Source organism: Pelmatolapia mariae, linkage group LG14 (assembly GCF_036321145.2).
Source record: "Pelmatolapia mariae isolate MD_Pm_ZW linkage group LG14, Pm_UMD_F_2, whole genome shotgun sequence".
NCBI lineage: Eukaryota > Metazoa > Chordata > Actinopteri > Cichliformes > Cichlidae > Pelmatolapia > Pelmatolapia mariae.
Window position 1 is genome coordinate 31,507,958 of NC_086239.1, and position 12,253 is coordinate 31,520,210.

Below are 12,253 nucleotides of genomic sequence, written 5' to 3' on the forward strand. Positions count from 1 at the left end.
CTGTAACAATGTAAGCTCAGGCAGACACATTTTTTTCTGCCTGAGATTGTTTCCTCTGAAATGACTTAAAAATGTTTATTTATTAGCTAAGATAAGCTCAAAAGGCATGTTCTTCTTGTATTCTTTACAGCGTGCTATTTGGAAAGGTGTTTTTTTTTTTAAATAACTCCATATAAACAAAACTCAAAGGGTTGCTAAAAAATTTTTGGCACCAGCTTCACTTCACGCAGCTTTTTCAGCAGGTCACAGAAGATTTGCACATCTACCTCAGCAGCTTATGCGCCACGGTGTTCATACTGTACATAATTGACTGGTAATGAGCAAAGAACTCCTGATTTGAAATCCACTATGACCTTTACTTGTGAATGTTGAAAAAAAAGCCCTGTAGTTGCTAATTCAGCCTTTTGTTGTAACTTCCCTTGCTATTGAGAGTTCAGGCTTTTGCTCCGTAAACCGTGTGGCTGACTGTTAATTAAGACACTCGAGGCCACGTCCTCTTCGACAGGCTGGAATGCTATTCAAGGGCAATCAATGAATACTTTGTCTGAGCTCACCTATACAATCAAAATATACAAAGCCCTCAGAAGAGGCTTTGATACCTCTTTTGGAAAGAGATATCCTTCAGAAATGTGATGCACTTTAAATGCCCTGTGTATTAACTTTCAAGGTTAAATCTTTAAACATTTGTTAAATCTTTATATATTGAAATTTATAACTTGAAATCTATGTCGATCGTGATCTTGTTAAGTACTGTATTTTCATCAAATATAAGAAAAATATAGAAAATATTAGCCGTAAAGCCATGATAGAGGTCCTGGGCACTGGTATAGCTCACCCATATGCTGAAAGACTACTGCAGCGGCCTGGGTGTCCTCAATTTCCTGTCTGTTTTACTATCCTGTCAACATGGCTAAACACAAAAAGTACCTCTAAAAATATAGAAATAAGTCCTCACCTTGAGTGCTTGGCACAATGCCCCATGTTGTAAAATCGCAAAGTGCAGACATGCGCTGCAGAGTTGGCTTCATGCTGCTTCTTAAGATTTCTGGAAATATTCTAATTGAACTAATATTTCCTCCCAAGGCTAATAGGATTTAATATAAAAAGCCTGAATGTTTTCATTTGCAGTATGAAATGTCAGTGGTCTGTAAATTTTAGAAACGGTACATTTGTCTATTGTCAGGATAACTGAAAATTGGAGCTGCCCATGCAAGTCTATACTCTCAACTTGATAACTCTTTAAATGTTTTGATAAATAATTTATGAACGTATATATTTGAGAGTAATAAACCTTTAAATGATGGCGATAATTTGCTAACATTTAACTTATAAGATGGATGTTAGATTTTAATTAATTGTCAACATAACTGCCAACATATAAATGTATAAATGATCTGAATTTATACAGGTGGATTTGTGACTTTGAAACTGGAAATACAGTAGACGTTTTACGACGGATGTTTTTATTTCAAAAATGTATTCTCACCAGTTATTCTCATGTGTCTTTGTGATATCTGCACCCACAAATGACATCATTTGTGGCAGTGTGTGAAGACACTGGAGTGTGAAGAAGAATCCCAGGGAATGGGTGACCTTTCCCTACAGTCACATTGAACTGTACTTCCTCTGCCACATTTCTTTCCTGGGGATGAATAAAGGAGCCCCATCTGAAATAGGAGCTCTGGGAATTGCTCATTGCCTTTTTACACATGCGAGTGGCTCCTGCTGTTCGACCCCAAAAGAAAGTCACTGTGCAGTTTCCACAACAACCTGGTGTTGCAATTAGGAATCAAAAAGTGTAAACAGGATGATTGCTTAAAAGGATCCTTAGTGTCAAGAACAGGGTAGAAGAGAGTATTGAAATCATGATGTTAAGTGTTTTGAATTTCATTCTGCAGATGCTGGGTAGAACTTTTTTTTTTAATTTTCTGATTCTTGTGAGGAGCTGATAATTTGATCCTGTTTTGATTTTGTAAAATGATTTATGAAACTAAAAAAAATGCCTTTAAGTGTAATCTAATCATAGCCAACATAGTTATAATTGTCACCCCATAAAGTCTCAGAGCAGAGATGTAATGCAGTAAGGAGACATTGACCTTCTAAACAGCTTTAAAAAAAATCAGGATTTAGTCACTAAGGACAGAGGTAATTCTAACTGCTACACTTCAAATTTGGAAAGAGCTCTGAGAATTTAATCACCTTTGGGTTCAGATGTTAATCTCGAAGAACTTTCCCTACTGAGAGCAAAGCATTGCTTGCTTTAAGCCTTGCATGACTCTCTGACCTGGCACCTTTGTACAAAAGCACCTCTCGCCTTTCTTTCAGCATTCACAAATCTTGCCCCAGAGTGATCACCGTGTGTTGGAGTGGACACAGAGGCAACAGCAGCCAGAAGGGACGCTGCTGGAGTGGCCAGATTTATGGCAGACCAGTTCCCTGAAAGTCTGCGCTTATAGAAAAGGGTTTAGGACCTGTGAAATCATAACCATTCTAAATCTTTCAAGCCACGGCCAGCTCTCCACTCGTTACTGTGCATACAAGGCTTAGGGTGATTAGACCATATCGCTCTCTCTCTCTTTCTGTACTCTGCCATGTGCTTTTTTTCCTTCAACAGGATTATTAAATCCCGTTTCCCTTAATTGGAGAGGTGAAAAGTATGCTGGTATAGTCTCACACAATATGGACCTCAAAGCAAAGGTCATTTTATAGGAGATGGTTATATAACATGTTTACTTTCCATCACAGAAATTAACCATTGCTGTTTCTTTGAAAGAAAATTAGGTATTGATTTTTCTCTTGACTTATATGTTCTCAAAGGCGACATTGCCTCCGTTATGCAAATTAATTAAAGACAATTATACTAAAATCGCTAAAATCCTGGATGTATAAAATCGAGTACACACTAGAGACCCTAAATAGCATGATTACATCTTTGAGGACGCATTGGATTCTGATGAAATTTTAACCTAGCTGTAAGATTGAGAAAGCAACAAATTATTCAAAGTAATTTTCAGTGTGACCATGAATATTCACCAAATGTAGCCAATTACCTCAAAGCTTGATGGCAGCCTGATCATTAGATGGGGTGTCTTGCTAATGATCCACATGTTGAATAGACAGACTGATTAACACTTATCGACATTTTTTGATGCTAATTAAAAGATGGCACGAACAGTAGTTGGCTTTTTTTTTTTTTTTTTTTGCTGCTGCTGATTTAAGAAAAATAGGACTGCATGATAATGTTTTAGAGGCGCTGATTAATTGTATGAATGAATTTGGTTTAGCAAATTGCTTCAGGAGACTTTACGCCTCGCACTGCAGGTGTGGAAACATCATTTTAATATCCACACCAGCGCAAACAAATGAAGTGTAGAAAAACATTATCTGTGCAACACTGAAGCAGAATTTGTAGTTGGAAACATCTGCATATGAAATAAATTTTAACTCATACCATAAATATTTATTTCTTGGCTTTTCTCCAACATATAAATGCATAAAAGTCAAATAAAATGTTATTCTGCACTTAAACATGCTCTGCCTTCAGTCTCTGATAGCTGTACAGAGCTGTGAAGTTATACTTCACAAGTTATTTCATACATTTATTAATAAATTAAAAATAAATAAATAAATTGAAAAGCTCCTGTGGCTTTTTCATGTAGTGGGGTCTAATTGCACTCGAAAGCTTTGAAACACACAACAAACCAAAAATACTTAAATTACTTTGCAGGTTTGGTGCACAATTAGTTATCAAGCTATATTTTTATTAACATTGCAGTGCTGAAATGTGCAGAATGAAAGAGAAGGAGGAGTGATTAGCACAGACTGTCTGTGTTGACATTTCATGTTCCTCATGTCCCTTTTGGAGTTCTCTCAGGTCCTTTGGCTTCTTCTTCCAAAATCTGCATCTTAGATTATAAATGAGCCACGTGCATGTAAGATAGACACAGCTAGTGCTTAAATACGCAGAATAAAATGCCTTATGAATATGAGTGAAAAGGTGAATGTGGCTTATAGTGTAAATTGCTCAGCAACACCTCAAAAGCACTGTATAAATGCCAGTCTATTCCATTACATGACAGTGAATTTAGAGTACATGTATTTTTAGATACATTTTGTCTTTTGAGTCTAAAAGGATTCATCAGTTAGTCCCAGTTTATCCTTCATAATCAGTGCAGTGCAACTCTGTGGGCAAAGAGCCGCCTATCTGTCTGCCTGGCTGAATGCACAGACAAGGGTCCATGGGGCACCGTGGCCTGCAGTGCTTGACGGTGACCAAATAAGGGCTGACTGCAACATGTATGCAGGGAGGAGACCATTTTGTAAGTTGGCACAGTGCAGCCTCTCACATTCTTTGGCCCCACTCAAAAGGCTTCTGTCCTTCATCATGCATCCACTATGTGAACGGACAGCAGCTACATGAACTGTGCAAGAGGGTTTGTCAGATGGTTCATGTATGAGGTTGGCTGTAGTTAAGTGCTTGTTTGCAGAGTCTGACAGTTATCTCTAATATTTAGAGTGACATCCACTGCCAGCGCTTAAAGGCATAGTGTGAAACTAACAAAGACAGAACAAAGGCAGTTTGTCAATCTAGTGAATTCATTAAGATTATCCAGAAAAAATAAGGATGATGTGGAAATATGGTCTAATATTAAATCTAAGACTAGCACTGCAGAGCAGACCCAAACATAAGTGATACAGATATTCACTAAATTCTGTCTCACTACTGTGAGACCTAGTTAAAGATTAACTTGGATGTTTTCCTTTGGGCCTCTTTGAAGTGGAATTAGTCCAACCCCTGCTTATCTTAATTAGAAAGAAATCTAGGGGAGTGAAGTGGTCTTCTGGAAATGAGCACCTCCACTCCCTGAAGCCCATACTAAAGCTTAACAAGACCTTGAGGAACGCTAAACTTAACATTTTCTAATGTCATTCTGGGACTCTACCTATAATATACTCTGGTATAAACTGTGAACATAAATATTTTTCTTCTGATGTTTGAAAGTGCGGGTCAGTGCTGTGTCGTCCTTGGTCTCTTATGGATAGGGAATGTGAATAATTAATAGAGCTTGTTCATGTTTGTGAATAACGCTGAAGGTGAACAGGTGTTTAATGTGAGTGATCCTGAAAAAAAAGGGAAGAAAATCCTCCTTGAGGCTCGGTTTGTTGCGTAGGCACTTTTTTGAGTGTCATGTGAATACTTATGCAAAACAGAACATGAATTGGTGTGCATCTGACTATATTCTGTCCCACTCTCTATCGGAATATTTTAGTGTGCAAATAATCTGTTGCCTTCATTTTCTATACCTACATAGACTCTATCTAATGTAAGGTTCAGGTAAACAAGTGGTAGCAGAAGAATAGCCAAAACCTCTGCTTCCATTGCTTCCGTGGAGCACAGGCGCCACAGCTCAGAGATCACACACACAGTGTTTATTGGTGGCATGAGTGACATGCTGCTGGCTTTAATCCAAATAGTGTAGGGAGGCCCTGTCATACATAGGTCACCTGTCTCCAGAAGAATAATGTGGAACACACAGGAAGCAGAAAGCCTACACTGTGGTAGACCTCAAGAATGTGTGTCAGGTTCCCATAGGATGTTGTATTGTCACTTAATAGAAGTTATGTGTTACACATGTAATATTTGATGTATTTTGCCAGCAATATTTTTCTTTAAAAGCATGTTTTCTCTGCACACAGAATTTTATATATTAAATGATGTTGTTTTTTGTACTGCTAGTGTACTGAGAAGCATAACAGAGCTGAACAGCTTGATTTTATTAGTTCAAATTTAACGCCACATTGACTTCCCAAACAGCTTTTCACTCTGGAATTGTCATTTGTGTCTTGAGATCAGTGATGGAAATTTTGTCATAATGTGGTGCAAATGTTTTGCACTTACCTTGTGAGCTACTTGATCTCGCCATCAGCACCGGTGGCTAAAACAGAAAAGCGAGGTGTTCCACAGTGACATGGTGCCTGAGCAGACAAACAAGTGAATGCTAGCATTAAAAAATGATTAAATGTTATTACACTGCCAGATAGACCTTTTGATCAATATTAGATAGCTACAATTTTCATATTTAAGCATAATTTAAACACAGAGGGAAATCCACAGTATTTGAAAGTATAAACTTTTAAAACGTGATTCTGAATCAGAATGAGGTGAGAAACAGCCGTGCTTTGAAGCTGTGTGTCAAATAGATATGCCTGTTGTCAAACAGAGAAATAAATACTCTGTTATGGGCAGAGAAAATCTGCTTTCTACTCAAGGTTCACAGTTCAGTCCTTTCCATCTGGATCTGTAATTTTAAGGAACCTCAGCATCTGTCTTGTTTTGTCTTCTGTCTTCTTTCGGATTTTACTGCATTCTTAATCTTCTTAACTTTAAACACCCTGTCTGGTTGAAAACATCAAAGTAAATCAGTGTGTTCATTATATTTTAATGACATAAATAATACAAAGAGTTTTCTATGAGATGAGGGAAAAAGAAATATTTTTTGCTACTTGTCCTCATGCATCACACTGACTTTTTATACTTTCAAGCAGTTAATGCCCCATATTGTCAAATGGGTATTTAACACATGGGTATTAAAGGCCTGGTGTTGCTCAGTGCGAGGAAACATGTACAATAACACCCAAAGTAACAGGTGCAGAGAATATTTAATATGTGCGCGCACCCACTCGAGCATGCACAGAGTCACCGAACCTAATAATGCATGCACCCTCACACATAATAAAACACCCAGGGTGAATGTGTATAGGTTTTACCCTTCACAGTTAGGAAGGAAATGGACACAGCAGAGTGGTCTGCTGGACGTGACAGATTTACTGGCTGTACCGACAAGAATGGGGAGGAGTTGAGACTCTCAGTTGTGCCTAACATCTGCAAAGGCAGCACTTTAAAATCTCTGAACAATGTCCCGGCACCCTCCTGACAATTTCACTTTTATTTCACTACTTTCTGAACTGCCAAATGTTCTGTGGCTCATGCATCTCCATCTCACCATCCTCAACCATTACAGCACCAGCCAGACAATTTAACTGTGCAGTCTGGTGGATGCATTTGGATTTTTTATTAACCTGTGTTTCATTATTTAGACTCCCAGCCATCGCACTGGAAATGACCATATTAAAATGCGTTCCTGTATGGGTCTGTGCGTGCATGTGTGCCCATTTTTGTCTGCCGGAGTTTGTGTATCTGCGTTTGATGCCTGTCTATGTGGCTCTGCTTTGAGTCTTTACGGTCAAATAGTTGCAGACATGCCCTCCAGGACTATAACGTCGCCCTTTGAGTGCAGCTTCAAAAGGCGTGGATGAAAAACCGAGTTCAGACAGGAAACAGACACCTTTTATCTTAATCAGAAATGAAGCAATTAGATGGCACAAACTGTTTTCCTTTTGCGTAAGAGCTGTGCACACCGCATACCCCCCACTGAGTGCAGGCTAGCAGTCAAAGTCAAAACCTGGGGGTATGCAAGAACCCATCCTAATAGGGGGTATTGAAATTTCTGTATCACCTCTGAATCAAAATGAGGTGCCCATTTTTGGACCATTTAGTCCTGGTTAGGGTCTTTAATTCGTCTTCTTTTGTGTTTCTGTATTAGGATTTCTAAGTAGTTCTTTATGAAGGAAAAAATAAACTTTTTCTTTTTGTAACAGGCGGCAACAAACTGAAGAACCAACAGTTCCGTCTGAACTGGGCTTGGATCTCCTTAGAGAAACAACATTACGTGGTGAACGAGGAGGCCAAGTTCCTGGAGGTGGTGCTGAAGCGTAGGGGCTACCTGGGAGAGACATCATTCATCAGTAAGCAGATTTTACATCAAGTCACTTAAAATTTCCTTAATTCATCTTAAATGTTACCAAAAAGCAATGAGAGGAGTTGAATATGTTCATCTTATCTTAACAAAAAATGTTCCCCATTTTCTGATTCTGGATATTTTCAAAATAGTAAAGGAATAAATGCTGAACATGTTACATGTTTGTGAAATACTTTATGCATTCTTTGGTCAACCGCTGATGATTTGCTTGCTGCTTCGCTCCAGGATTAACTAAAGATTAACTCACCAAATTCCACAGAGTCTGTTAAGTTGTTTTGCAGTTAAATTCAAATACACAGGGAAGCAAACATATAGCCCTTGTTGGAAGATATTCACTTTCTCAACACCCGTTTGTTTAAGTCTATTTACTTGAGTGTCGCAGGCCACCATATCGTCAAGCATTCACCGACTCAAAAGCCCACACGAACGCGCTTTGTTATATTTCAGGACAATTGCAAAGCTGGCCTAGATAACCAATAGGGTCACACGGGTCGTGACCTTTTACCTCTCTTTTCTGGACGGTATTTATGTTCCAGTCACACAATAGCAGAGGATGTTCCCTCAGGGACTGTGCATGCTCATGAGAAAGGTCAGCTGAAGCCTATGGAGAGGCGCCACTCCAAATGTTAGTCGAGGCAATCTAGTGTACAGAACTAAACGAGCAATAACTGTTAACACTGTTTTAAAAAAAAAGAGCTGCTGTAAGCATTTATGAGTGGCAGGAAGTCTTACTGCTGGCACTAGTGCTGCCATTTATTCTGTCCATAAAGATGAGGTGTAATTAAATGGCCTCATGCTGAAGGTCAAACCCCATAGGATCATTTACTGTACCGTCCCTGCAACTTTGTACGCTCAAGAGCCCCAAGACTAATGAAACATCTCTGAGGGGATATGCAAATTTTACTGACCTTTACAGTGTCTCACACTGCACGGCATAACTGCTCTACCTTAGGGACTCAGTGAAATAAAAATATAATATCTTTATATTATAAAGCTAAATGCCATAAAATGTATATGTTATGTAATGTTATTTTATGGCCTTTTGCGCTTATTAGAGAGGTGCAGTAGAGTGAGAAAAGGAGGAGGAGAAAACATGCAGTGAAGCTCTGGCTGCGATTCATGTGGTAGATAAGGATTTAGAGTAAGAAGTAAATCTAAAACTTATAACAAGAATTAATGTAATTTTCCTGTTCACGTTGACAAGATGCAGAACAAAGGAAGCAAAACTGATTGTGTGTGTGTGGTAACCCAATAGTGATCTGTCTGTGGGATGATTTTAAACAACAAAGTAAAATATTGTTTATAAGGAGGTTGGGCAAACAATCAAATAGTTGTTGTTTGCTTTGATTTTCTGGAGCACTGGTGCTGATTTATTAATGACTCCATTATCAATTAAAGAAGTTCTCCTTTGAACTTTGGATGCACTGTTTTCATTGCCTAAAGAAAACAAGGCTTGCATTATGTTGAAAATTGCTGTTGTGTTATTGGTATTGCGTGCTAAGGTTTTAAAAAACAAGTTTCCTTGTTACTGCTGCAGCATTAAGGTGGATGATAATGGACAGGAGAGGATGATGTACCTCTCCGTAGAGAGGTACAGGCAAAGCTTGCCATCGTGCTTTTATGATACCCAGAAAAAATTACGAGAACTAAAAGCAATAGTTTCTCTTACTGAATATATATCATAAATGCTTTTATGGTCTCTGTTTTCCATATCTTTACATTTGCAATCCTCTCTTCTACTTTTGTCTGATCAAATAGTCCTAGATGGATTTTCTTTTTTTTCATTTCTAGCCATGAAAAAGAAAAATAGGTAGCCTCAAGTTCATCAGACATTTAGACAACCTTATTGACATCTCTCAACAGTAACATTCATGACAAGGTTTGCTGTAGCACTTGCCATTGGTTTCAATTTAGAACTTAATATTTTTGGGTTAAAAATATCTATTTTTATTTTATTCATCAGTTATTCTGGTGCTTCAACATCTCTGCACTATTCCACCTCCAGGCACACACATAACAACAAAAAATCCTGTCTTAGAGAGGTAGTGTCTTTCCTTGTAACGGAAAACATAAAAAAATCCCAGAGCATTCATGTCATTCTTACAGGGATCATTTATAGTTTCCTGCCTCCTCTGCTGTGGTGGGGATAGCAGAGCAAAAGCAGCAAACTGTTCGGATTAACTGGCATAAGCAGGCCACCAGAGCAATGTGGCACCTCAGACTCTCTGCCTCGGTGTTGTGATAAAATACCACCTGATCTTAGGTCAGTGCCTTCAAGTGAAGACAGCATATTTTATCTTGCCTAACCCTGCATGAGTGAACACTGATCTGAGGACCCAAAGGATGAACTGCTTCATCTCTAACCAATGTGCACAGTGCAGTTCACACCAGTTAGGAGGCTACAGTGAGCCCAGCTGCTGCGAAGGCTCAGAGTGACCACTGTGAATGGGACCAACCAATCCAGCTTGAAGGAGATTGACTTAACAGTACATCATTGTGTCTCTTTTCATACTCTTTGAAGGCTGACGATATTTCAGGATCCACTAAACCTTTTCTTTTCATTGTATCCACTCATTTTACTTTATTATTTTCATTTAAAAACACTACATGAAATTGTATTTTTCCTAATTCTATCTTGCTCAGTTCCTTAGCTATAAACAAACAGTATTTTGAAAAAAATCCTGTAATCCTAAAGGTTCACTTTCCAGTGATATTATGGTTTTCTGCATTTACAGCAGCTCGCAGGACTTCCTTGTTTTATTTAGGGGTTTTTTTTTTCATTTATTGCCAGAACCCTGCTGTGTGTTGTGTGGTCAGTTAGCAAACACAATGGAAAGGCTGTGTGACATTTCACCAGCTTCAGCGCTCCTGCTCAACAGGCATCCAGCCAGTGTCACAGCAGTAGTGACTGTAAGCTCCATCAAACAGCTCACATGCTGAAGGTCAGACAGTGCAAGTCAGCCTCCAACCACTTCTGCTGAGGCTGGGCTGACATGAGGGATAATGGTGTTTATTTCCACCATGATCATCTCAAAGAATGGTGGCGGGAAACTGCACCCTGGAGATGGACAGATATTGTTGTGTTAGACCAACTGGGGTGTGAGATTTTCCAGGTGTTATGGGAGGTGAAAAGCAGTTTAATTGTATGTTTGTTTGGTTTTTCAGCTTTTATATAGCTATTCATAATCACATAAATATTTACATTTGTAAATGGGCATGCAGCAAACAAAGCCAAATGTTAAAATTAAACACAAAAGCCGGCAGATGGTGAGGTCATTTTTACAGAATTTTCAAATGTTAATTAACAATAACTTTGTAATGCCCTTTCTAAGGTATTGGCACAAAGGATGGCACTGCAGAAAAGGACAAAGATTTCCGGGGAAAATCTCAAAAACAGGTGCAGTTTAACCCAGGCCAGACCAGAGCCACCTGGAAGGTCAGGATCCTGTCAGACGGGGAGTACGAAGTGTCCGAGACATTTCAGATTGTTTTGTCTGAGCCGGTGATGGCAGCCCTTGAATTCCCAGAGGTTGCTACTGTAGAGATCCTGGACCCCGATGATGGTCAGTATTGATTTTACTTCCAAAGATTCTTCCTTTCCTTCTTTTTTTTGGGGGTGAACATTTTTCATTAATGTTTGATATAACTGAGTGTTTGATATCACGTGTCTGAACATTAACACTGATCTGTCATTTTTGCAGAGAAAAAATAATGTCGTGGTTGTCATGGTTGTGTTGATCACGCCCATGATAAACTAGTTGGCCACATAGCAACGCATAATAATACGCGCCCTTCCTCTGCAGGTTGGAACATGAAAAAGGAATTTCAAAACAAATAAAAAGAGAGCGAGATAATGCATTTACAGGATAACTAGGTAAACTAAAACTGCACAAAAGTGGTTAAAGTTGACAACACAACTCTAAGCTATGCTTATGTTTAGGGGATTAATTTGGGAAATTTAAGGTCTGGAAAAAGACATCAGAGCATTTTAAATGTAGCATTTAATCTCAAGTACACTGAAATTATAGATGAACTAACTCTATCTTGAATCAAAAATGAAGATTGGCAGACAATAAAAAGTAGAAAAGTATATTCTTTTCACTAGAGATGTAACATAGTGTCAGAGGGATATGAAATAGAGATGGCCGCACTGACCTGAATGTGAAGTTATCGTACTGTAAATATGAGCGAGGCACTGCCTAAAGAACTGAACAGCTGTTTCTTAAAACAGCTTGTCAGTAACAGAGATGACACGGAGAACTGCATGATACAAATGTGGATATAAATATGGATAATGTTTCTCCTCATCCCATAGGGCTTCAGCTAGTGAAAGCAAAGCATTTGCTGTCAACAGTGTAAGCTAATGATCGTGTTTAGGTGAAGCTTGTTTTGCAAAACTCGTGTCTCTGGAGGGCAATCCAAAAAAAAGCAAA

General features: G+C 38.7%; 1 protein-coding gene across 1 annotated transcript in view; it reads left to right on the top strand.

Moving 5' to 3' along the window:
• The window catches only part of frem2b (FRAS1 related extracellular matrix 2b), a 52,199-nt gene that overhangs the window by 15,493 nt on the left and 24,453 nt on the right, over positions 1-12,253 (top strand). Inside the window, exons 3-4 of the mRNA XM_063492960.1 lie at positions 7,660-7,806; positions 11,153-11,383. Of these exons, the coding sequence (XP_063349030.1) occupies positions 7,660-7,806; positions 11,153-11,383 (378 nt within the window). The remainder of the gene's footprint in view (positions 1-7,659; positions 7,807-11,152; positions 11,384-12,253) is intronic.